At 46.3% G+C, this 26,772-nt stretch overlaps 1 protein-coding gene across 2 annotated transcripts in view; it reads left to right on the forward strand.

The window, feature by feature from the left end:
- The window catches only part of SLCO3A1 (solute carrier organic anion transporter family member 3A1), a 160,910-nt gene that overhangs the window by 15,995 nt on the left and 118,143 nt on the right, over positions 1-26,772 (forward strand). Inside the window, exons 1-2 of one of the 2 annotated variants that reach the window (XM_080394313.1) lie at positions 20-973; positions 25,557-26,022. In XM_080394313.1, coding sequence (XP_080250439.1) covers positions 803-973; positions 25,557-26,022 — 637 coding nt within the window. In that variant the 5' untranslated portion in view covers positions 20-802. Of the gene's footprint in view, positions 1-19; positions 974-25,556; positions 26,023-26,772 lie in introns of those variants that run through there. The other variant, XM_080394314.1, reaches the window with a different exon arrangement.

The raw sequence follows: 26,772 nt of genomic DNA on the forward strand, positions 1-26,772 counted from the left end.
AGGAGGGAGGCAGCAGCCCCCGGCGCGGGTCCAGCCGTGAGCCGGAGGAGCGCGGCGGGTCAGGTTTAGCGGTTACGCCGCCGAGGAACGCGATCTGTAACCGTAGAAGTGATGGTGAGCGGTTTTTACAAGCACTGTCTCTTGAAACTCGAACTCGAGGTGGGGGTGACAAGGAAAGGCACCGCCAGGAGGACACGTGGCCGGGGACACCGGCGCAGAGGCGCTCGCCCCGGGGGCAGCGGCACGGCCACGCACGACGCCCCCCACCCGCCGCCCCTTTGCTGCTCTATTTCTCGGAACATGCGGTTTTTCCAGGGGCGCCCTCGGCCCCGCAGAAAGGGGCGCCGGCCCGCCACCGGGGCGCCCGGGCGGGGGGGTGGGCGCTGCCGGGGGGCGCCGTGCCCTCAGCCCGCCCCTGCCCCGGCTCCGCGGCGGGAGGCGCCGGCGCGGGGGGCAGCCGGGGGGTGCGGCGCACCCGGAGCCGCCCCGCGCGTATCCCGGGACGGGGCCGCCCCGCCCGCCGCGGAGCCTCCGCGGCGCCAGCCCCGCGCCTTCCCCCGCCCCTCGCCGGCGGGGGCGCGGATCCGGCCTGCGCGGGGCCGGCGGAGCGAGGGAGCGCGGCAGGGCGAGGGGAGGGGAGACGGGAGGAGGCGGCGGCGAGCGGCGGCGAGCTGGCCATGGCAGCAGCCCGCGGGCGGAGAGGCGGCCGCCGCGGGCTGCCGCTGTGATTGGCACCCCGGGGCGGAGGACGGCGCGGAGCAGCCGCGGGGCCCGCCATCCCGCGGCGGCGGGGCCCGGGAGGATGCCGGGGAAGCGGGGCTCGGCGGGCGGCGGCGGCAGCGAGCTCCCGGGGGCCGGCGCGGCGCGGCAGCGGAGGCGGCGGAGGAAGGTCTCCTGCTTCTCCAGCATCCAGCTCTTCCTGGTGTCCGAGTGCGCGCTGATGCTGGCCCAGGGCACGGTGGGCGCCTACCTGGTGAGTGCAGCCGGCCCGCGGCGCGGTGCCTGCCCAGCCCCGCGGGGGGCTGAGCCGCTGCCGGGCGGGGGGCGCCGCGCCCGGGGATGCGCGGCAGAAGTGGAGGGGAAGTTTCCTCGCAGCCGGGGCAGCCCCCCCCTCCCCCCTTCCTCCGGTGGGTTTCCAGCAGCCCAGCGTTTCGCGGCTGAAATGACTCAGCAGCGCCGGGGGTGCCCTTCTGCCGCCCCCCGCCCGGGTAACTTCAGCCGCCGGCCCCCGCGCCCCGCCGGGTGGGCTTATCGCTGCCGCTCGCATCCGAGCTGGCCGCTAACTCGGATCAAACGCCAGCCCTCTCGGTTTGCGCTCAGTGAGTACCAAGATAATCTAGGGAGGCGTTTGCATCATGCCTCCCGCGTCCCTAATTTTCCTTGCCCTCCTCAAGTGATGCGGCCGTGTTAAGCCCAGCGGCCCCGTAAGCCCTGGTGCTGGGTAGGGAACGGTCGGAAGAAGACTTTGCACTGAATCTGCACAGGGAGCTTGGTGTCAGAGGCAGAACTGTAGTAGAAGAGTTGGAAAGATGTCCGTACGGCTGGGCTTGTGCCTTTCAGTATATGCCGAGAGGCAGCCTGTGCAAATGAAGTGTTCTTCTTCCAGCAGATGCAAGTGTATAGTTGATTTAAATTTCTCAAAATAGCTTGCCGGATTTGAGAATTATAGTTTCCATGGAAAAGAAATGTATTCATAATCTCTGAGGCTTTTTGAGGCCATACACGTAACGTACAGCAAGTGTAACATCTCGGCGTTTGGTACTTGTGCTTGGTATTTAGTGCTGCTCCTCTCTCACATGCTCAAACTACTTATGCAGGTTTGTACTGAATGTGATCTGTAATTTTTAAGGTATGTGGCGTGGTTAGTATTCCCTATTAATATAACATGGAAATTAGCAGTTACCTCCATATAATAAAACATGTAAGTTTAGTTTGAAACGTATTTGTAATTCCAAAGGAAACTACATCACATCTGTTGAGATAAATTCAGCAGCGCTGTACCCTGGGAAGGTATAGGTGGGTATCACTTAATTTGTAGGAGCCAGACGGGGACATGCCTCTTCTATGTGAGTAACACCTTAGTAAGTAAATAACGTTGTTTCCTATGAGCTACTTGCAAAATGAGCTGTCAGCGCGAATGAGTGGGGGTAAACCTCCGTCAAAGTAATGGCCAAGGAAGAGCCTGCTGAGTTGGTGTCGCCTGGTGGGCACCGGTATGCTGGAAACATATAGATCTGGCTAGAGGTGTGTGTACTGGCACGCTTCGCTACAGTGTCTGAGCGTAGGATCAGCAGTCATAGTCTCTAGTGTGGCATTTTCCTCAAACTCCTCTGCACTGCTCTCTCCTCGCCAGTTTAGCATTTCTTTCCCGTTTTTCCCCAGCTCCCGTGGCGTGCTCTGTACCAGAGTAGCACACTAGCTCCTTGGGAGTGTTTCACGCATCCCAGCCCCACTGGCTGGAAAAACAGTGCTGCGGTCCCTATTCTGAGTCCTGCCTTCCTCCTCAGAGGGGTTAATTCAGCTGGGGTGCAGCTCTCTCCCTCCCCTGCCCTTCTCCAGGACTGTATTCTGACCAGCATGGCATTGTGCCCCATGGCCAGGCAGATCCACAACCAGTAAGAGACAACTGGTCACTGAGGGGAAGAAAAAAAGAAAACTAAACTCAAAACAATCCTCAGCATGCATAAGCAGTGGCCCAGCTGCACTGGGCAAGTGTTCCTCCGTTCCCTGTATAATTTATCTGCCATCATTGTAAATGCCACGCAGCTCTTCATACAACGAGCAGATGCAAATGTTGAATTATTTTTGGAGGGTAAATGTGTGCTTAAAGCGAATGTGGATGAGTGCTGTGCTTACAGGTGTCGTGGGGGAGCGAGAGCTGGAGCAGGAAAGATGCTTGATGGAAAGCGTGGAGGACCTAATAGGTTTTGCAGACTGAGTGTCCTGTGGGGCCAAGTGCTGATCTCAGGTGCTGTGTTGGGGTGAGATCAGTGGAGGCACTGCAGAGTTGCCCAGGTGTGACTGCAAGTGGATGTTCATTTACTCAGGCTCTTGGGATGCACAGGAGCTGTTGGGCTCGGCGGTGGTGTGCCGGGCTGCTTCCCGAGGGACAAATTAGCGGGCGAGACAAAGCAGAGAGCAAACAGGCAGGCAGACAAATAGGGAGATGCTGCGGAGGACAGCCACAGTGTGTAGTTCTGGGCAGTTGAATAAACTACTAATTTTAGCCTGTCAGCAGTGAGCAAGTACTGTATTCATACTTCTGCTTTGCTTGGCCACATGTGTGACTTTCCCTAGTTATTTGTAACTCAGGAAGAGAAACCTTTTTTTGCCTTATACGGCGACAAGTTGGTTTCCTCGGTTTTTGTCTGCCATGCACAGGGAGACCATGAGGGCAAAAACTCAGCTTGTTAAGAAAACAAGGCAGGGGCTTGGCTTCTTAGGAGTGATTAAAGAGCTCGGTTTTGATGGGGCTTGGCTTTCATGTCAGTACATTCAGAAGTGGATACTATTATTTCTTTTTAGAGATGTAAAAACTTCTTTTTTCCATGTTCACTGTACAATAAACGAGCAGCGCCCACTTGAATATATGTACAAAGTATACATTCATTCATTATGTGGTTTTGAAGCAAAGCTCATTCACTTTTATTTGTTCATAAAACATTGTGCTTGCCAACAGGGCTTTATAAATAATAAATGCTGATAAAAATCTATAAAGTCCAATTCTTTTCCCACAGAACTCAGCAGTGGAAATACCCCAGGATGCCAACAGTGGATGTCTATAGTTAATTAGGACGATGTCTCTGAGGTTCTTGTGTGAAGTTTTAGGGAGTGTTTGATCAATGTCACGTTCCAAAATATTTGTCAGTTACTGCGCTTGCTGTTCGCAAAATGCACGTGTTCCAAAATGACTTGGTGCCATATCCTGCATAGTTTATGCAAATGCAAGCCTGCGCTGCTGCCTTAATTTCTGGGGCTGCTGAATACACCCTATTATTTGCATATTCTTGTAAGGTTTTGTGTATGCATTTATTGGTTTCATCTAATTACTACTGCGTGCTTTTGGAAACTTGAATTTCCCAGCAACTGCAGTGGCAGCGGGGAAAATGCTGCCTGTACTCTGCAGGCATTCCTGCTGCAGAAGTTACTCAGGGTTTTTGCAGCAACTTTTAAAAGCCCAGATGATTTCCACTCCCAGTTGCTCTCCTGCAGCGTAGGTCCATGGATTAAAGAGCCGAGCGTTACTGATGCAGATGGCACGAGGAGGGAAAGGCTGGAACCTCTGTTTTCTGGCTGGAGGCTTGTGCCTTTCAGGCAAATGCAGCAGTGTGATCAGTCATGCTGGCCGTGCAGCGATGAGGATTTCGATAAGGCTGATTCACATACCTTGGCAACACTCCCCTCCCTGTCCATCCCCCCCACCCCCTGAATTCCTACGTGCATTATATTTTGGAGTATTTTAACTGGTAATAACGTTCCAAGCGCTCCTGACAGTTTATCGCCGAGGCATTTCCTCACCCTGCCAGTCAAATCTTTTGCCTAGCCAGTGGTGAAATGCCTGCTTTAGCAGAAGGCAAAGAGCTCGCGGTTTGACAGCTACGGTTTGTGGAGCAGGAGCGCAATTTCATTTTCTCTCCCTAGCCTTTAGCCTTGACTTGCTCCGGTTCGAACTGACCTAGTTGCAAGCATCCAACATCTGCTGAAGTCACGGGCTTCTTTAGATAAAGGGCATGCATATGGGAAGCGCGCTGAGAAACAGTTATTTGGTGTGCTCCAGATAGCTGTTTTTACAGAGCTTTACTGAGATGTCTCTGTTTGCTGCAGCTTTGAATGCAGCTATTCATGTGTTTTATCAAGTGATAGAGGATGACTGGCCTAAGCATGAGATGGAAAGGAAAATAATTGGACCCTCCCAAGGAGGGTGCATCGGTGTTTGCATGGGAATGAATGCCAAATTGTTTCTTGTTTTGCTGAATGAAAACTTTTGAACGGCGCTTAACTTCCCAGCTAGAGCTTTGCCCGTGCAGCAGTGTTTGACTGCAGCTTGCAAAAGCCCTCTTAACGTATCTGCAGTAAAAATAGTACTGGGTGAGTCCAGGTGAGACTGTGTGTGTGTATGTGGTCTCTGAGACAGCCTCCTTCTGTTCAGTTTTATCACTGCTGGGATATTAATGAAAACTTTTAAATTCCTTATTCAGGGGGGAAAAAAAAAAAGGTATAAAAGGTAAATACAGAAGTTAATCTTCAAAGGATTCCTGCTGGAACTAACAGAAATAGGGGTCCTGTGAGATGGACACCAGGGAACTAAGGGATTAAGAGCAGAATTTGTCTCTTGGATTTTTAAGTTGCTTTGGTGCGCAACCCCTCCCACTCCCGTGTGAAATGTGACAAATACCATACTGTTTTCCTGATGCAGAATGCAGTTGTCTCCTGTTGTAGAGACCCAGTCAAACCCTACTTGAACCTCTACTCAGTAGAGGGGTCTGCATGGAGGATGTTATTAAAGACAATTTTGACAGGAGTGCCACGGTGCTTCAAAGCTTTCTGTTGTGCTTGGTGCTGTGCTAAAGAATTTGCCCCTGAGTGTTTGCAGTCTGAGTAAACTGGGTGGGAGAAATGTTACAAATGGGGAAACTGAGGCAGAGACTGAGAGCTTGAATCTGTAGCTGAAGCTATTGATAAAGGTTTTGCTTGGTTAACAGCAGCAGAGCCCGAATGGCCTCAGCATGGGCAGAGAAGAGTTTGGCAGGGCAATGAATTCCAGTTTCAGGTGTTTCAGTCCGATGACTTAACTGCAAGAACAGTTTTTCCCCTTGAATTTATTATAGTTTTTATTAAAGCTGTCTTTTTTTCTCTTTTTTTCTTTCCATTCTCAGCCCTCAGCAGTGCTGAGTAATAAATTAGCTGTAATGCTCATAATTTATTTGTCACCGGGGTATTTAAGGGGGGGAAAAAAAAACATAGAGTGAAAATAAATGTTTTAGTGGGGATGAAGATTGCCAAGCATTGGCTGGTTATTGCTTACAGTTCATTTTCCCTTAATATATCTTAGCTGACAATGTTATTTCTGGAAAGTTGTTTCTAGTATGCCTTTCCCATTAGAGAATATTGTCTGTTTTGCAGCTGAGTTGCACAGAAAGTTATGCTAAACTAGCTCTTTTGACTATATTAATATTTCTTCTCAAAGAAGCCTTTTGGTGTTCAGGGGTCCCTGACTCCAGGGTGGAGGAGAAACCAGATCCAGCTCTGGGTTCTGATGCCTGATTTAGTCCTGTGGGGCTTCAGTCAGGACTGTGGCATTGGCTCATTAGCATCAAAACTGCATACAAATAAGAGGAAACTTAATTCTGATCCAGGTGTAGGCTGGATTTTTGAGTACCAGGAAGGCTTGTAGGTAACTGGCATTTATACTTTAAAGTTTTCTTTTATCTGCTATTAATAGATGAAATGGTGTAGAGATAACATGTTTAACTCTTTACATTATATACTGTGTGCCATTTGCAGAGTAAATCCAGACTTGCAGTCTGATGCGTGCTTTGTTAAATGCTTTTAAAGGCAAAATGCACTTGATGGGTGAGTGTGTGGACTAATTGATTTTAGTGTTTAATTTTAAAACTATTTTTAATGGAAAGTTTAGCAGTTCTTCCTTTTCTCTGTAAGGGCCAAGCAATGTTTGTAAGCCCTGAAAGAAAGAGCAGCCTGTTAGAAATGTTATGGTCCGTCGTAAAACCAATGTCTCATTTCTTTTGGCCAGCCTTCGCTTCCAAAACCCCTTTAGCATTTGCTGTTTGACTATGTGACGACTAGCTCTCTGAGTTTTAATGGCCTGCAGTATTAATGCAGCTGAGGTTTAAAGGGATCTTGAATTAGATCAGAGATTACGTTGGTCTGAAGGTCTGTGTTCTTACTAGTTTTATGCAGTGTGACTCTTTAACTCGTAACGTAGCCCCTGTCCCACGGAGGGCTCAGCTGAACTGTGACCCCTCCTCTTCTCTGCAAGGCAGGGCAGATACTCCCCGTTTCCCAAAGAGGGGTGTCTCTCGGGTTGCATGGGCTTTCTTTTCCCTTACTCTTAGGGTATTGTAAAGAACCAAAAGCCAGCTTCTGTTCTGCTACAGCAGTGTAAACTTATTGATTCGAAAGAGTTACTCTGCAATTCATCAGGAAGAATTTGTCCTCTGTGTATAATAATCCTTACTTGTATACTCCTTGGTCTCTAGTTATTCCTTCGTGGTAGCAAGATTAAACAATGGCATACTATTTAGGGGGTGAGGTTGCAGCTTGGATAAATTAGTGTAGCTTTGTCTTCTGATCGACACCAGATGAAGCTGCAAAGTGATTTATTTTAAGTATCATCCAAGGAAATTTAAATGAACACATGATAATACTTTGTGTAGGAACTCCTTTAAGTGTACCAGTGAAGTTTTTAAGAATTCATTTTTCCTATCGCATAGAAAAATGGGCCACTGATTTTGATTTACAAGGTTTCATTATAGCTCTGCCGCAAAACCAGGACTAGAACCCCAAGAGTCCCGTCTCCAGGTCACCTTGGAGCAACCATTAGACTCTGTCTCTTTGTAGATGCATACTGCAATGCAAATAGCGTTGCCGGCTCCACTAAGGAGAGATTTCACACTGCCACACTTCATAAACTGTCAATACAATCTATAGTGATAGCAAGCTGTTTAGGGAGTTCCTGGAGTGTCTGGCACTTTTCCCCGTTGGTGCTGGGAGGGCTCTGCCCTGTTACGGGAAGCGTTCTGTAATGCTTTGCGAGATGGTCCCTGCATCCGAGATACTTCGGTTTGAGTGGATGGATCAAAGCATGCAGAAAAGGAACTGCTCCTTTTTCCCAGATTTTAAGCGGAGATGCAGTTGTAATCGTGTAGGGATGAAGATCTACGGCACAGGTAGGACTGGATCTGCCCCTCTTCACTTAGCAAACCTAGGAAAGACCTCAGAACAAAAATCAGATTTCTTAAGCTCTCCAGTTAGCAGCTTTCCCCTTTCCAGCATTATTATAAATGTGATGTGCTTCTGCATTTTGATACCTAAATCTTCCTTCCTGATGTGCAGAAGGCAGGTCCCCTCCTGCTGCTGTTGCACAGTGCCTATTGCATTGAAGTTGAAGATCTTTTACTGGGGCTCGTATTGCAGCAGTGCCTGAACATACTCAATAATTTTAGATGACTACTTGTAGCATAAAAGCAAAATCTTTATTTCAGGATTGCTTGAATATTTATCATCATTGTTGTTTATTTTCTATGGTTCAAGGAGAAGAAAAGCAATTTGCTTTGATTTGTTTTTTGCTTTTTCTCTCTGCTGCTCCTCCCTTCATAGTATCCTTTCTCCTCACCACGCAGCTAGCTCATTTCCCTATGTTTCTTTAACACCTTTATCTTGTTGGTGTCTGCAGCTATCGCATGGATGATTTTTGCATGTTTGCAGGCCCAGTGACTTTTAGATAAGTGGCTGTGAGGGCAGGTGTGGAAGCACAGAAGTTGTTTTTCCATGCTACGTAATGATCTATTTTCTGGGCAAGGATTGCTGTAATTGTCATATTTTTCATATTTAAATGTCCTTTTAAAACACTTACTGTGCCATTCACCTGTATAATTCATAATGCTTTAGTTTACTGGAAGTGGAAAAAGACTTAAAATTCAGTTTATGGTAATCCATAAACCGACAGTGAAGTTCTTGAAGGAACCCGGATAATTCAGTTGTATTGAGGTCTTCGTGATTCACCCAGCATTATGGCTTCTGAAGCAACAATGCAGATTTGCTTTCAAGTGGGTTTTTTTTGTGCTTTGATGTTTGCATCTGAATCCAGCATTTCCTCTATTATTTTTTTTCCTAATAAAAAGGCAACTAACTACTAACCCTGCCACAAAGAAACTGAAAGAAGCTTGGCTGTTTGGGAAGAGTTGTGGGGTGTGGGTGTGGAACAATACAGAAACCTTTCACTTTTCATTTTTTAAATGTATATTCCCCCCACCCCAAGTTGGTTTTTTTGCTGAACTGAAATCAACACCAAATCAATGAGATCAATATGTAAGAAACAGCATTGAAGTGTATGTTGTATATGTGTATTTTAAAGTGATAGTTAACATTCTACTACCTGAAGAATCTAATCAAGTGATGTGGAATTGCTTTACAGTCAAGGTGCCAGGTAGCGGTGCCTTCTGTGTTCCTAAATCAGATACATAAATTTATAGAATAATTTAAGGTGAAAAGTAAGTATTTTTCCTGGAATCTGCTTGTAGCCTGTATTAGATGAAGCTTTTCCAGCTGAAAGCTGTTGGGAGCACCCACATTCAAGTGTGGGATGAGCAGAGGATAGCAGTGATGAGTATGTTTGCCATAGCAGGACAGAGTTCTGAGTTTTCTATAGTTTCAGATTGGTTTCATCCCTTTAATTCTCCAGTGGGATAACAGGGAGTGAGAAAACACCATAGCTTCATAGGACTGCAGCCCACAGTGTTAAACAATGAATGGTCTTTGTTTTCTCCGGTAGAACTTCAACAGGAAGAGCTGCAGAAATGGTGTTTTGGAGTTCTTGTTTTGTGTTTCTGAAAAGGAGGATGTGAAAGAGCTGCTGCCTCCTTCCACTTCTCTCCTTAGTTTTGTGCAAACATAGTTTGGCACATCATTAGCAGTAGATCAGAGAGTTGCTTGGGAGTGTTTGGATGCTGGAGTGTGGGCCAAACCTCACGCTTTGCCTTGGAGGGAAACTCTGAGAGGCTGCAGGAGGACCGACTTGTGCCTTGCTTGATACAGTAGCAGGGCAAGTTTCCTGCACCTCTGAGTAACACCAGACCTTTATGTACAGACACACAGGTCAATACTGAGAAATGTCAAGGGAGAAGAGGAACAGCATTAGAAGGTTCCAAAAGAGAAGCTAAAAACACTGACTAAAAGAAACTTATTTTGAAAAATATGAAGGAGGAATGCCCCCAGTGGTGTCCTGCTGCTTGTTGTGCTGTGCTAATGACTTTCCTCTGCTGGAAACATGCTTACTACTCATCCTGACATGGTTTGTGTGTTACATGATGTATTGAGATGCCAAATTATGAGTTGATCCTTTCTTTTCCCATAACTGGGAAAAGACAGAAAAATAATATATAACTAGGTCCCAATTTTTAAAGAGGAAAACCTTGTATTTAGATTTGCAGGTTTTCAGTCCTGTGGCTTGCTTCTCATAGTTTCTCTGAGCTGCAGGAAGAGCTGTAATTGTCATGGTTTAGTCAAGCTATTTTTGCCAAGTTGTTCTTAACCAAGCAAGGTGGATACTCTTTAAAAGAGAAAAGTTGAAGCTTTAAGTACTGTGCTGGGTTAACTTTGGACTGCAGCCAGACACCCACCCAGCCGCTCTCTCACTCCTCAACAGAGCGGGGGCAGAAAATGAGGTGAAAAGCTCGTAGGTTGAGATAAAGACTAGCAATTACTGTCAGGGGCGAAACAGACTTGACCTGGGGAAAATTAATTTTTATTGACAGTTAAAACAGATTTGGAAGTTTAGAATAAAGGCAAAAATTAAAACATCACCTTCCCCCCATCCCACCCCTTCTTCCAAGGCTCACTGGGAGCATGTCTCCATCGGATGCTCGCTGTGCTCTGCTGGGAGAGCATCCGCCCTCACCCATGAGCTAAAGTAAACCGTAAATTGTGTTTGAGCACTGACGTGCTTTTTGCAGAAACGTTGGCTGGCACTGGGTAAATGGTTTTCCCTGTGCTGGGATCCTGTCTGTGGCTTGTGGTCAGCCACCGTTTTTTGTGGTGTGCTGCTGGGCAGCAGTTAGGTTCAGCCCAAGGAGAAACACGTGTCTGTGTGATGAAAGCATGGTGATATTCTTTCTGTCCTGCAGGCGCTGTCTGTAAAATTTCATTACTGTGGGGATTAACCTTCCCCATAGCTGATGCCAAGTGCTGCAGTTTGTGTGATGGGCAGAGAAAGCGTTGGGCGTATAGAGCTTTTATGGGAAATAATGGGCAGCATTTTTGGGGCTTACCAGCAAAGGAAAACTGTGGGGTTTGGTTTTGTCTTGTTCAATGTACAGGGCCGAGAGTGGTTAATTACAATGGGCCTTTCAGCCTCTGCATGAGATGCACACTTTGTTTCCTGCTGCCTATGGCTAGTTATAATGCAGGTCCTTATGTCTGAAGTCAGCACAGCTGCTGGCTGAGGGACAGACGCGTTAGCTGAAGGGATGCCTTGTCTAGGGTGCTTGTTTGTGAAGGGTGGTGATGTTAGTTTTGTATTGTCGGCTGGTTTGGGTGATCCTGTAGTTGGTCCTGTCCAAGGTGCTCGGTACAGCGAATGCCCACTGAGCTCCGTGGTGTTCCTGCAGGAACCTGTCATGTCTCGTGTTTTCCAGCTTCAGTTCAAAGAGGGGTGCCTTGGCACCAAGTTCGTATTTCTGTCATCAAAATGTGTTACCAAAAGCCACATGGCTTACTGGAGCCCTTGGGTCGCGGTGTTATGACAAAAACCCTAAGTTGGGTTTTGTCTTCAGTTTCTTCTCTTGCTATGATCTATGATATTTAATACTCAAAAAAACCCTGTATATCAAGGGAGTTACTGGCTTGGAGTTACTGAAAAGCTTTCCCGTAGCCTTTGGGATTCAGACATACCAACTTTAAAGAACTGGAGAGCAAAGGCTGAAAAGGGAAAATTTCAAGTATTCCATGGAGCTAGATAAACCATTCACTTCCAAGAGTTTATTTGCTCAATTGAGGCCACTTCTGCATTGACAAATCTCTCTGTGAATGAATGGATTCCAGAAACAGCTTGGGAGTTATTTGATGGCTATTGAAGTTAAGCCACGCTAGCAAACCATGTGCTAGAGGCACAGCTTTGTGGGTTTGCTGTCTCATTTGGCGCAACTGTACAAGCTTTCTCAAATGCTGGCCCTACACAGAAGTCCAGTGTTTTCTGTGGATTAGGCTGCATCAAGGCTGCTGTGTTGCTGTTAATCTCAGTGCTAGCTCTTACCAAGAAGGCAGAAGTTTCAAACTTCTTCTCGCTGTGTCTTGTGGGAGCATTTGGGGCTTATGGTGTAGCCTCTCGTAGCTGAGATGGCATTTATTGATTTGAATAATACAGTTTAATTCAATGCTGGACAAGCACTTTGCCAGAATTTTTATTTTGCCGCCTTATTTAAATAGATCCCTAATGAATTACTGTAGTTGTGTGTAATGACTTTTGGGAAATACTGGATGCAGCCTCTAGAATGAGTTCTGTGCCATTTTCAAATTGCAAACTCTTGAAGTGTATCTCTGAACAGTTCCCAGGGTCTCTTGCCATTTTCTGAGTTTTCAAGATGCTCCCACATTAATAAGCTGCATGTTTGGTATTCTGTGGGCAGGTATCCAGTGAGCAATTGGTTAGCAGGGTAACAGCTCGGAGGTAAATCTGGATGCAAAGTTATTTCTGCTTTCACTGTGTTGCTGGACCAGAGGGATGCTGGCAGGAGAAACTGGCTTGTTTTCTTCCAGGACACAAGTTTTTTGTTTTTGCAGGGTCAGGGCTTGAAAACAGTTGATGACTGCATAATTGGGATTTTGAGTCAAGGGAGGGAGAGTCTCGATGGAGGTGGGAAGACAGAATGTAACTTGTTGGAGGGCTCCTTTTAGGTATGGAGAAAGTCCTTCAAGTGGGGCTGCAGCAAATAGTTATTACATGGCTCCCTTGAATTGGATTTCTTTCTTGTGGAAGCCACAGCGAGTCTGGGAATCAGTATAAGGCTATAGGGTCTCATGTCTGGATGTTTGGGGTTTTTTCCCAGGCTCTCCTGTAATGTCCAGATCAATATTTCTGTGTCCCCATCTTCAAAATGACTTGCTCTGAGATGGCATTACTGTTTGGGGGTGTGGTTGGCCAAAATGGACAAAAATGTTCTGCAAATGGCCTGCAGCAAAGTGGGGTCTTCTGGTTTAGTTAACAGTCCCTTTTAGCATGAATGGAGTGCCTGGTTACTCTGGTGTTGAATTTGATTATTCCAGTGGTGAATTTGACCAAAACATTATGGATTTCTGTTAGGCATCACACTGAGGCTTCAAAGTATGGGATCTTTAAGAGATGCACAGAACTTTGCTGCACTGGAAATGCAATTGAAACTAAAATGACCTTTGCTTTCTCCTTTGTTTGCCCCCTATGGTGCATAGTGTATAGATTCAGACACTTTCAATTTGATTCTCAGCATCCTGATTACACTCAGAACTCTCGGTATCCAGACAGCGTCACAAAAAATTAAGTTCATGGACTGTTTCCAGGAGTCCGTGTCACTGTGTGTTTCCCTGCCCTCTCCCTTGCCCCTGCTGCTCATGCAAGTGAGAGATTAAATGAAGGGGGAACAGCAACTTGTTTCCTCTGAGCCAATACTGGCTAGGCAGAATCTGTTGATGGTGGCATCTTGGCAGAGACAGAGGAACATTCCTGCTACATGGGTAATGTTTTCATGCCAGACTTTTACTTTGCAGCTTGCTGTCCAGAGCTGTCATGTCCAAACTGACTCCTGTCATCAGTCAAGGCTAATGCTTATGCCCAGAGAAACAGTTTTTATTTGCATTTGGACAATGTGACATGTGGCAGACTTGGGAGAGGACAGCTTTGCCTGTGAACTAATGCTTGTTGGCTGAGGAACAACTGTTCTTTGTATTTTCTGGTGAAGATGCAGACCAGGGATGTTTGGGCTCATGCCTGGCTTGGTTATGGACCTCCCCAGGCCTTCTTGGGGCTTTTTCTCTCCATCAGCAAATGTGCTGCTAGCTGTGGTGTTCTCTGGCTTTGGACACCTTATGGGCTGGGATGATGGGCACTCAGATGCTACAGTGATGGTAACTGGAATGAAAGAGGTGCCCTGGCTTTGGACCCTGAACCAGGTCTGTATCTGCTACTGTAGTAAGTTGAATTAAATGAATTAATGGGCTGATAATTTTGTGTGGTTGCTGTGTGGGGCTTCTCCTTTGACCCTGGGCTATGATGCAGCCTTGTTGCCAGCCTGAATGGTATCGCTGCTTCCTTCACACCTGCCTGAAACCACAGGGGTGAAGCATCTAGCCCTTTACTTTTTGAACGTTCTCAGGAAAAGACTTCTTGGGGCTGCTTTGCTTGCTCTTTGCTAGTGGTGGATTTTAAAAGAGCCTGAGGGTGTTATTTTTCAAAGATGCTTTCTGACCCATACTCTCATTGACAGAAGTGACTTACTCCAAGTGTCTCTGTTAAAATGGGACTCTTGTTCCAAAGCCACTAAAGCACTTCTCAAAAATCGCTTTCCCTGTTGCTGACTGCAGTGGACTGCTTCCGTGGTATCTAGCGTCATTTAAAGCAGGCCAAATTTAGAGTCTAAATGTTATGTGCCTGGCTAATAAACTGTATTATAATTAGTACCTTGGGGAGGCAGGAACCAGGGAGAAGCTGAGTATAAAGAGAATAAAAATTAATGTAGAAGCTGTCTGTGAAGGATGGGTGAAGAACTGTGGAAGGAGATTAAAACATGGGATTTGAAACAGCTGAGGAAGGTATGTGTGATGGGAAGAAAATGGGCATGGAGCTGTGAGGAAAACTTTAATAATAATAAGCTTGGGTTAAAGAAGACAAAAGTTCTAGCATAGCAGCTAGTAAGACTGGGTGAAGAATGATCTTTCCAGCAGTCAAACCCTCTCTGTTAATGTAACCTGCGGACAGGCTCATGCAGGTGCCAGTTTTCCAGCTTCCTCCATGCAAACTGGACTAGTTTTATTCCTCTTCTCCGTCACATGTCCACTAGCATCATCTCCCAGTTTCAGAAACTCATGTTCAGGGGCTGCAGGGGCCACTTTGCTGAAATATCAGGGGCTTTGTTTTGTTTGGTTTCATGCATAATGGCTTTCATTTCCCTATGCTTGCTGTGTATCTCCCAGTGAAGCTTACATTTGCTTTGAGTAATCTAAGGTCACAGATTCCCACTGGAGGTGGGAATACTGCAGCCATGTGTGCAGCTCTTGTCCTTGCTTTCTGTCATGCACCTGTGAAATCAGGGTTAAGGGAAACCAGAGGAGAAAAGAGAGAGCGCTCATGCTGGCTGCACTAACCAGTTGGTTAGTGAATGGCTCTGGCTTGGTGTTGAACACTGAATGCAAAACCATTCCCGCTCTGCCGTGCCCGAATTCTGGATTCCTCCCAAAATTTGGTGTGCCCCTGCTGTAGGAGCAGTGGTCCTCCATGGGAACTTTCCCTGTCGTGCTGTCACTCGCGTCAGGCTCTGGTAGATAAGTGGAAGAGGTGCTGACTTCTGTTTTCCTTGCATGTGCTCATTGAATTTTTGCCGGGTCTGGTGATGGTACAGTGAGGGGATTCTGTCAGCTGCTGTTTGATGCCTGTCTCTGACACAAGTTATTATTAATCCTGCAGTCACAGAGGTGAAATTCAGCATTTGTATGTACAGCCTCAGCAGATGCATTTGTTCATTGGCTTTTTGATAGCTCACTTCATAGTGAATCCCAAGGAACAGAGCTCCCATCATCTGGTGAGACATCTCATTGCTTGTATCACCATTTTACAGGGAACACATTGAAACAAGTGAGATTTTGATAAGTCTGCAAGTTCGAGCTAGATCTCCCATTTATTTTTTCTTTAAGACTTTTTTTTATTCCCTACATGGTATTTTGTGTGTGTTATTTTAAAAGACACTTGTAAGTTGCCTTCTGTTCGGGAGGAAAGGGGCTTGCTACCTTTGAGAAGTGGCAAAATGGGGAGATGATCTGATGATACGTGACATAAAGTTGCGTGGCTTATGTTGTGCTTGGGACTGCCAAACTTATGCAAATGTCCCAAGTCTGCCCTTTTTGACTTCCACCTCCCATTCTTCACCCAGGAAATGCTCAGGTAATAACCACGTTCTCACCTGGAAAGAGATTTGAGATCACCTTCCAGCTCTGACTTGTTGTCTGTTTGCACCATGAACGCCCTGTGCTCACCTTCCAACCTGCCCAGTTCTTCCAACGGGAACTTTGGCAGCAGCTGGCATGCAGCTCCCGTTTGTACCCTTGGCTCTGCACAGAGACAACGTGAAAGGAGAAATGAGTCGCTTGTGAACAGCTATGTGGGAGGGTGTTACTTAGCAAATAAGCAGGATGACACGGACAGCTCTTGTGTGGGCTGTAGGGTGTGAGATGGGGATAAGCAAGCAGTCCATGTGGCTTTGGGACAAGCTTGGGGTGTTGCTAGTTAGGTGCTAGAGAGACCTGAAGTCCACCTGCAGATGCTTACGGTAATTTGGTGTTTCTTTTATGAGTTGTTACAAGGTGCTGTGGATTGACAACACAATGTGGCCGTTTTGTTGGTTCCCTTCTAAATGGCTTCCTTTTTCCCAAGGCTTACTAAATTAAAGCATTTCATGTACTGGTTGATGAGAAATGCCTCTAACTTTTCCCTAAGCTGAGTTCCCGTTTGCTGTAGCCAGGCCTCCTTGCTGCTGGTTAGGGAGTGAAGCACGAGAGATAGCAGCAGAGCCAGAGCAGATGAGGAGAAAAGTAGCAGGACTTGTCAGAAAACCTCCTCTCTCAGTATTAGCCTTTATATAATCACCGTTGTCCTCCAACCGTGAAAACTGAATTCAGCTTCCATCAAAGCTTTTATTAATGCTGCTTCAGAGTGTCCTGCCCGTGTCACTCCTGCCCTGGTTCATGCCTGGCAGCTGGGAGGGCTGCTGCAGCCTGCGCTGTGGGTCTCTCTTCTTCATCTGCACTGTGGCATAACTCGGATGCAACCCTTAGCCCTGAATTCAACTGTGTCTCCTGATCATAAATAAGATAACATGAAGTCCTTCACGTGACAGGCTTGCTTGTCGGGCTTCCATTACAGCGTCTGCTGTGGTGAGTAGCCCTGTTTATTGTAGAACGCCGCCTCTGCAGGTGTAAAAACATTGTGTTAAGAAATATTTTATTAGATAAAAAAGCAAACTGGTATTGTTCTGGGGAGGTGGAAAAGTGAGGGTGTTGCAGTGTGACAGCTTAGGATCCTGCTTCTCCAGTGTTTTGATAGTGCATAGGAAAGGGCTTTTTTTCTGTTAAGTCTTCTAGAGACATGAGTTTCATCTCCTGTTTTCCACTGGAACTGAACCCGGGGTGATGGTGCCCTGTTTGCAGAGTCCCGGACCCACATATGAATCTGTTGCCAGTCTTGTATGTGGCCAAGAGTGCCTTTGATGCAGTAGGAGCCTACGTTTGAGTTGTTATATACAGTTTAAATTGATCTTTATCTGGCTTTGTATACCTACTTGCCAGCCACAGGAAAAACAGGAGATTCATCTCTGAATGTGTCAGATGCTCTGGCTGCTTTCCCTTGGCTGTTTACTTTGACAGAGCTGAGTGGCTGCCCCTGCTCACAAGCCCCTGCTGCTGCACGCTTATTCCACATGGAATTCTTCATCTTCTGGGTTTGAAATGTGCCGGCAGCACTGTTCTGTGCTATGGCTTTTTAAGCACACAAAGATGCAGTTACAGGGTTGAGGTCTGTACTTCTTTGCATGCTCATGGTGCATTGTTTTCCTGCCAGTGAAAATGACATAACATGCAAAAAAATAAATGAGGATTCAAATATCCATGAGCTTTTTCCATGAAAATACATAACATGCAAAAAATAAATAAGGATTCAAATATCCATGAGAAATGTGTGCTACTAAAGAGCAGTGCAGACTGCAAATGGATTCTGGCACTGGATGTATTTATGTAGATACCTTGTCGGAGACGGAAGTGTCAGTATCGTGTGCCTTCACACAGTGAGGTGAATCTTGAACAGCAGACTTGGAGGCAGAAACCTTGCATGGACACTCAGTCCGCGGTTGTGATAATACCACACCGTAGGCTGGGACTTCAAAAGGTTAAAAAAAAAAAAAAAAAAAAAAAAAAAAAAAAAAAAGCAGATCTCAGCGGTGATGCACATCTGTTTCAGAGCAGCAGAAAAAGCCTTTCAAGTTTTGCGAGGATGTTCACGGTGGCCTGGTACTCTGTACCTGGCTCTATTTTGAGCTGTTGGTGACTCACGCTAGCTTTCCATGATGGATGTGAGGGGGTAGTTGCAAGTAACACCCCTGACAAGGATCTTTTTGTTCACACCTCTCTAAATGGAGCAGTGCTCCTTCTCTTCCTCAGAGGAGGCGAGGAAGGGGGTCAGTCCCTTGTGTCTCGTGCAGGATCCTTAGGAGGCAAATGCGGAAGATAGCAGCCCGGTTGCATGTGCTAGAACAATTCCCTGGATTAGAGGTTCAGGTTTGATGTTGCATATTTGATCAGTATGGATCCCAGTTTCACTACAGTAGTGGAAAATAACACTCGTTTAACTTGGCTGTTGCTGCATGTGCTGCATAACACCAAGGCGTGTGACTTTTTTTCTGTTTAAGCTATTTTGAAACAAACTGTGGCTTTGCACTGGTATATCAACTCCTGACCAAACAGGATATCTTCTGTGGGTGCTGGCTGCTCTTCGCTCCGTTTGCAGTGTTGAGCAGCGCACAGCATTGCTGTCTTTGTGGCATAGCTGCGTAACCCAGCAAAGGATTACGCAGGTACACGTGCTTTGTGCCCTACGTTGGCTGCGGGCAAGTGGCACAGGATGCTGTGATTACTGAAATGTGGGGAGGAGATGCACAGTGCTGTACAAGAGATGGCAGAAAAGTTTTCTGCATGGTGCCAGAGAGGAGGGGTTGCCAAAAACACGTCTTGCCTCAACCAGGAGTGTGGTGTGCTGATTCTCTTGCTGCATAGTGTAATACCCTTTCTACTCAGGCCCCTGAAAATTCTGACTTTGAATGTGTGTTTAATTTGGACTGTGTCAGTAATCTCAGAGCTGGTCACTAGAATATAAAATGAATTTTTCACACCAGTGAAGCATAGATCCGAGCTGCAAACTTCTCGTGGCACCAGTACAGTAACTTGCAAATTTTCAAGTGCTGGCCTAGAAACAGCACAGGCACATGCCGCAACAGCCAAGCTAATAACACCCTACTTCTCAGCAGTGGTTCAGCTGCGGCGTCTATTATCCCTGTCATGTGAATGCAAATGTCTGTGCAGAGATGATTTCCAGACCTTGAGGCAGAGCCAGCTTGGGTGTGTTTGTATCGCCACCCTTTTCTGCTTTCCCTTATGTTGGTGTGCCCAAAGCCAGCATGGGTGTCGGCATCTGCGGTGAGAACATCTTTTAAGTTTCCACTGACTTTATTGGCCCACAAATGGTGTTGAAAGAAGTGATCAGGAGCCTGAGATGGGAGGTCCCGATGCCCTCACTATTTCAGCAGGGTGGGGAGCAGCAAGGAATGCTGGTTCCTGGGGCTGGGCAAAGGGTATTAAGTTCGTTGCGCTCCTCCCAATCATCCGATAGCAAAGGAGTAGGCAAAACACCAAGGGAATTGTACGCGTTTTAAAAAACGGAGCTGAAAAAACATCAGACCAGAGGACCAGCATTGTTCACTTGGGCTTGAAGCCTGAGGCTGGTGGCTGTGCTGTCAGCTGGGAGGGTGGGTGGGTGGCAGTGGGGGCTGAGCCCATGGATAGCAGCTCTACGGGGAGGAGAACTTGCCTCCAACTAGGGGATGCCCCTCACCCCATCTCCCATAGCTGCTGGAAGAGAGGATGAGGTGACATCTGAAGAAGTGGGTGGAGGCGTGTGGAAGTAGTGGCTTTTTTTGCTGGGGTGGTCGCTTTGCATCTTAGGAATCTTGTGTTTCCATGCTCTCTAATGTAGACTGTAGGAGATGGTTGAGATGGTTTGCGTTTGTTTTCCTTAGGGAACATAGTTGCCAGGCAATTATTTTACACCTCGTAGCACTGCAGACATGTCTCTTCAAGTCCGATCTCTTACTACATAACTGAGGAAATGTATTTTACATTAAAAAGAAGCCTTCTAAAAAGACCCTTCAGGCATAAAGTCAATGTGTTTTCTATATATAACCATGTATTATTAATACAATGAACTTATCTGTAGGCTCTGTGGGTGAATATGACTTGATCATTGGAGATACGAACAATATGATATTCATTTTCAATGCGCTGTGTCTCTGACTCCGTAATAGTGGCCCGAGCCTTCAGTTCATTTCTTAGTGATAAAATGGGGCAATAGTTTGAAGCGGGTTTGTGGGTTGCATTTTTGCTGAGCATTAATATAAAATAAACAGCCTATAGAGAAAACAAATTTACATTGGTTCAGAAATGCCAAGATGTATAGATTTGGGACAGACGGGAATGATGAATGTGAGCATGTATTACTGAAATAAGTCCAGAATGGCACAGCAAAAGCTTCCCTGGATTTAGTTACAGGTGTTGCAATATAAGTTGCTTTGGCTGGAAAATTTTAAAGTGGTGATTGATTTCTCTTTTTTTATGTGGGTCATTTATCACTGTGTGCATTATGCAAAATCATTTTCCTTTTTCAGTCATTGAAGAGTATTTTAGTGTGGATTTAGGAGGCCTGTTTAGCCTAGGTCCTTTTGAGGTTAGTCTTCGAAATCACCAGAGACAAATGTGTGTGCGCAGACTTCTGTGGCTCTGTAAGAAGAGGAGATAGTGCAAGCATGGGGTAAGTTTTAGTTACTTCTTGTTATTGTATGTTAGGCAATGTATTCACAGAAAGGCAGATGGCTGGGTTACATGATCTTTCTAGATCCTGAGCCTTCTTTCTGCTCGAGCAAGGTGCACAGATGCCCAGCCTGATTTAGTTTACAGCAGTCCAGTTGACTGATACGGTGTAGACGTAGTCTGGAGGAGCATGAGCTTGCAGAGTAACAAAAGTGGCACAGTCCTGCTGTTCCTTCTATGGCCATAGCGAAATCTTTGTGGAGCTGCTCTTAAAAACTGGGTGGGAGATGCCTGCAGTGGGTGAAATGGAAATCCCACTGGAGACAGAGGATGCAGTTAGAGATAAAAAGGCAGTTCCTATCAAAGGGGGTGGTGAGGCCTCGAGACATGGAAAAAGGCAATGAGGCTGGTATGGTCGAGGGCTGTGTACAGTGCTGCAGCTGAAGTACATTGCTGGTCAGAGCCTCAGTGACTTGCTAAGGACCAATCTGCAGGACAGGTGTGAGGGTATAAGAGTAGCAGGCAAGGTACAGCTGTCTCTGGCACAGCTGCATACCTGCATGAAGCTGTAGCTCCAGTGCTGTTCCCAACATTATGGGCACTGGCATTTGCCATGATTGCAACGCTCTCTCTGCCTCTGTCCTCTCCTGGTTTCTCTGGGCTTGTCTGGTCCACTGTGTGGTTTCACACCGCTAACTTCTTGGGGTCAAACTGCCTTCTGTATCTTGTCTGCCTGAATTTTACTGGCTGTTGTAATAGCTTCCTGGTAACTGTTTTCATCTTAGGTTAGAAGCTTTTTTAACTGAATATCCTCTTAATCTATTCTTTCCAGCCCTGGCAAAACAGCTGTGTAAATTGACAGGAGCCAGGAAATAGCAGCTTCACAGCTAATAATGTGGGCTCCTGGTGCTTCCCCCTGTGTTTTAGCATGAGGTTGTCCATCTGCGGCACCACTCCATTGCCCGCATCCCTGCTATTAAACCAGCATCCACGTGGGCTGAACTCTTGAATGACCTACCTGGTCTCAGCGCCCATCCTTGCAGCCTTTTCACGTGACATCAGTATTTCACAGAGACCTGCTGTGTCTTTTGCAGCATTTTATGTAACTCTTGATAGACAGAATTAGTGTCTAGGAGCTGTGATGGCTACTCTGCTGGGGAGCAGGCTTGTGAAAGGAAATACGGGCAGTACGGTGCCCTTTTACCTAACAGTTACAAGGGCACTGGGAGCATCCCATACACAAACTGCAAGTACTTGGGTTACACCTTATATGCAGGAAGCCTCGGAAAGGTGGGGTATAGAGGCGAGTAGGAGAATGATTCTAGCCATGGGCAGAGGTTTGTTTTGAATAAATGCCGGTAACATCTCTGCTGCGCTAACGCTGATTTTGTAGTCGGCCTGTGTATTTAAGGTCACAGCCAATGTCAAAGCAAAAATTTAGGCTGTGCTGTCTGCACTGCAGCCACCTGGCTGTAATGCAGTTGTGTTCCTGGTGTTCTCTGGCTAAAAAGCTGCATGTTGACAGTTTATTTCCCAGCCCTGTATTTATTTTGGGATATTATTCCCCCCTCCCCCTCCCCATGACTGTCAGCATTGGGAGGCTACTCTGCTCGTGCTGGTCTCAGCACTTTGTACTTGGATGCTGTTTTCCTCTGAATGCTTAAGGCTGATGTGATTGTTCTTTCACCATACCCTCCCAGCACCCCATACCCCACTTAATAAAGGCAGACCTGGTAGCACTGGGTGACAGTGCTACAGCCAGAAGGAGCAAGCTGGGAAATGCAGTGCAGTCCAGCCAGAGGAAGAAGGAGAGCTGCCAGCTTTTATCAGGAGGGTTGGAGTTTTCTTTGTGTTCAGTGTCCTCCTCCTCCCTTTGTTTCAGTCTCTACACCAAAGCAAAGCAAGAAACAATTAGGGGATGGTGAGACTCTGTTTCCGTATTGTGAATGGTTTAACTTTTTCAAAAAGGAAGAGAACAACTGAAATCCCACTGAAATAAGAGCAGAATGAGAACTGGGACTTCTGGGTTTAGTTCCCAGGTTTGTCACCAATTTACTGTCTCTGTCACTGTGAATTGCACTTAGAAATGGTGCAGTTTCTTATCTGAAATCCAGCTGTCCAAAAATCTGACCCTTGTAAGGTGTGGCATCCGAGTGGTTCTAAATACCATACTGCTTTCTAGCGACTTGTGTGTGTATATATATATATGTATGGTAAAAGCCTAAAACTTGGCACCCAGGTCAAAATGTGGGAGAGACTTCTAAAGCTAGTTAATACCAGTTGGCCTTGGGAAATCGCTTCTGTTGGCTTTCAATCTTCCAGCCTAAATTACTCCATCACAAATTAATTTTGTTGACTGTATTTCTCTCATTAATATTTGGCTCTCTATGCCTCAGTTTAAACAGCTGTAATGAGTAATTATGAGCTTCCTATCTAGGTACAGCTCAGAAATGGGCACTACAGACAGAATTTTGCATGCTCAGAGTTATATACTCATCTTCGAGAGATTCCTCATTCTGCCAAAATTGGTGTTCATGGGACCTCAGCTGTAACTGAGTTCCTCTAGGAATGTGCTGGAGGTAGTAGTGTGAAGGAAAGCTCCCACAGCAGGGGCTTTGCAGCTCTTAGATTTTTTTTGTTGGTGTTTGCTGCGTGGTGTTGAAGTCTGGAGTCCTACCAGTCTGACTACATCAGCCCTTGCAATCACACCTTGCAATAAAACCAGCCCAGTGTTGTGGGTGATAAATGTAGCTCTGTCATATGAATGTCTTGAGGGACTGCCTGGGTCACTGGGATGCTGTCCATATCCCTCCACCTTGGTGTGCCTTGCTTTGAAAATACCAACATAGTGTTTTCTAGCAATGTCTCTCCCCATCTGCTCAGCTCTGTCGCCCTGGATGGTTGGGAACAGTGATATTACTGTTAGATGTGTGCTCAAGCACTGCTCATGGAGCAGCACAGACGAGGTTGCAGGAGCAGGGACAGGCTGTGCTGTGCCCTCACACAAGAGGACATTGTTTCCACTGGTGAATCAGATCAGTTTCATCCCAACAGGTACCACCACCCGGTGTTTCAAATGAAGTGGCGATCTCCTCTTCCTCTGTCATGCACATCGTCACTTGGCTTTGCCATGGGGAAGAATTATTGCTATTGCGTTGCCTTCAGTCGTAGCATTTGATTTTTAGTTTGTTTTGGGTTTTTTTCTTGCCTTGCTCAGTTCTTGGCTCTTTAGAGGGGAAGGATTACGGTGGTAGTATAAAATGAAAACTGCCTGTATGGGATGAAGGCTGAATTTTCAGAAATCATTAGAACAGTCTAGTTTGGAAATCTGACTTGGACATTATCAGGGTCAGGTTTGGGAGTTTTTGCTTATGCAAAGCAGCAGAAGTGGGTTGTTTCCATTTTTCTATTTAGTTGCTGACGGGGCTTTCTTTGTCCAACTGTGCCCTGGTATACCCTAACATAGGCTGACTGCCCCAGAGAAGAGCTGCTGTCAGAATACTTTAAAGTTGGTCAGACTGGCTCCTGCTTCATGAGGTTGATCAGTAAAGATTTTCGGTGCCTCCAGTGGGAGGCTATTTTTATTCTATCCAGGGGCTATCTGGATATGCTTTGAGGTCTCTATCTCTTTTTTTCATAGAGAAACTTTCCTGTGTTAGGACAACCTTTAATATCTTCATCTTTTGCAATCTGAAAAACAAGATAGTCTTTTATCCAAGGTAAAAGTCTTTGGCATTTCTGTGACATGTCGAAGATATCTTTTGTTATTTTTTTTTTTCTGTATAAGAGGGGACACTGCTATAGACATGAGAATGTGCTGAGTTTTCTCCTTTGAGCACAGATGACAGCAAGTGAGCTACCTAATGTTTCATCTTCATACTTTCATCAGTGCTATGACTGTTGCAGAAAATCCACATTGTGTTTCATTGCACCATGTAATCAGGACTGGATGAGCTCTCAAGAGATGATCCAGTTCATTTTCCTGCCCTATGGCAAGATCAGTCATACGTGTGTCTTTCCTGACAGATGCTGGTCTCTGCTGTTTTAAAGACCTCTGCAGCCTCTCCAGGCGGCATATTTCAGCTACACAATCCTTACCAGTAAAAGTCTGGTTTCTCCCCACCTTGTATTTAACCTGAGCAATCTCTGCTGCAGTTTAAACCTGTCACTTCTTGTCCTGCCTATTTTGATTACAAAGAACAGGTCATTCCTTTTCACAGCAGTGTTAAATATTTGAAGACTATTCATGTGCTTCTCTCTTCTTAGTGTTAAATAACCACTTTTTGTTAAATCTTCCCTTCTTCATGGTGGACTTAAAACTTCTATGCAAATCTTAACTGGCCTGTCTTCTCAAAAATATTCTGTAAGTGTCATTAAGCAATCCACAGAGGGTTTAAACCCTTTGATCAGTGTTTTATTTATATACTTTAATAGAGACCTACTATGCCGGCCAAATTGCCTGTTTGTGCATCACTGTCTCTGACTGCCTTGATGGCCTTGTGCTGGTGTATGAGCCAAGAATCTGCAAGGTTTTTTGCTGCTTGCTAACTACAGTTGATTCCTAGGGAAGGACTGGGTGCATGGAGTGAAGCTTGGTGTGGTTTGTGCCTTGGTTCTGTGGGGTGGTGTTTGCAGAGTGAAGGCTGTGTATTCAGATAGAAGGGGAGCCCAAAGAGGGGATAACCAGTCATGGAGTCATGGGTGTCTGCAAGCATCCAAAATGTACATCGATGTACGCAGGAATTTGGAAGTGAGCATGTGCTCAGACAGGTGGTAGGTTGTGAAATGTCACTTGGTATTAGGACCTTCTGATATGGCTGTGTTTCAACGGTCAGATTATGTTTGGACGTCAACTACTACTATACTGTGATTTGGATGTCCTTGGTGTGTATGTTTTTGGCTCCAAGGGAAAGTCAAGGAAACTTATGCTTTAGCAGGATACATGGAGAGGGTGGAAGGCAGGCCATATTCCTTTTGGTAATTTTCTGTGGGTTTCTCTGTTGTAGGTGAGTGTTTTAACCACCTTGGAGCGACGATTCAACCTTCAGAGTGCTGACGTGGGCGTCATTGCTAGCAGCTTCGAGATTGGCAACCTGGCCCTCATCCTGTTCGTGAGCTACTTCGGAGCCCGAGGACACCGGCCACGCTTGATAGGATGTGGAGGGATAGTCATGGCCTTGGGTGCCCTCCTTTCCGCGTTGCCTGAATTTCTAACCCACCAGTATGAATATGAATCAGGAGAAATACGCTGGGGGGCTGAAGGGAGGGATGTGTGTGCTGCCAATGGGTCCACCAGCGATGAGGGACCGGACCCAGACCTTATCTGCAGGAATAGGACTGCTACCAACATGATGTACTTGCTGCTCATTGGAGCACAGGTCCTCCTGGGCATTGGTGCTACCCCTGTCCAGCCCCTGGGAGTTTCCTACATTGATGACCACGTGAGGCGGAAAGATTCCTCCCTGTACATAGGTAAGGCTCCGTGAACAACTCCTCACCGAAGGCTTTCCTTGTGGGCTGGCATCTCACTCTTGTTTTCTGTTTGGTACCAGTGGAGGGATGCCTTGAGGCCTCTTCTCTGTGTGCAGCTATGCTTGTGAAGGTAACTTGGCATGGATCTCTACACCAAGCAGTTGTAAGCAGCAGGGAAGCACAGTGATATTTGCTTTCATTGTAGCAATGGTAAAGGTTGACAGCCATGGCGATTATTACTGGATGACGAGGAAGATGCTTGCTACTCCTATTGTTTTTCCCCAGATTGCTTTAAATTGGTGGCTTATGGTTGAGTTTTAGCTGAAGAATTTCCAAGTGGCATATGGGACGATGATTTATTCCTCCCCCCCTACCTCCCCCAGGATACCCTAGTTCTCTCCCTGTTCTGAAACATTTGTCTGTGTCTGAGTGATCATTGCAGTATAAGGAGACTGAGAGGAGACTCATGTCTTGTCACTACCACCATCATTTTAGCGAGTAGGTGCTGTGACCCAGCATGCTATAGCAGGACCCTAGATAATGTGATCCCTGTAACGGAATGGGATGCGGAAGCTAGTGAGGTCTATTTTGAGATATGGTGAGCCTGAAGTAGAACTCATGATTCTGGTGATCATGTTGCAGAATTCTTCCAGATGGTTAAGATAGGAGATTTGGCTTCAGTTACCTAATGAAACATCTCTGTTACTGGGGTAAAGTGCTCATGGGTTTCGGCAGAAGTACCCTCTCCAG

Source organism: Falco punctatus (assembly GCF_963210335.1).
Source record: "Falco punctatus genome assembly, chromosome: 7".
NCBI classification, from domain to species: Eukaryota; Metazoa; Chordata; class Aves; order Falconiformes; family Falconidae; genus Falco; species Falco punctatus.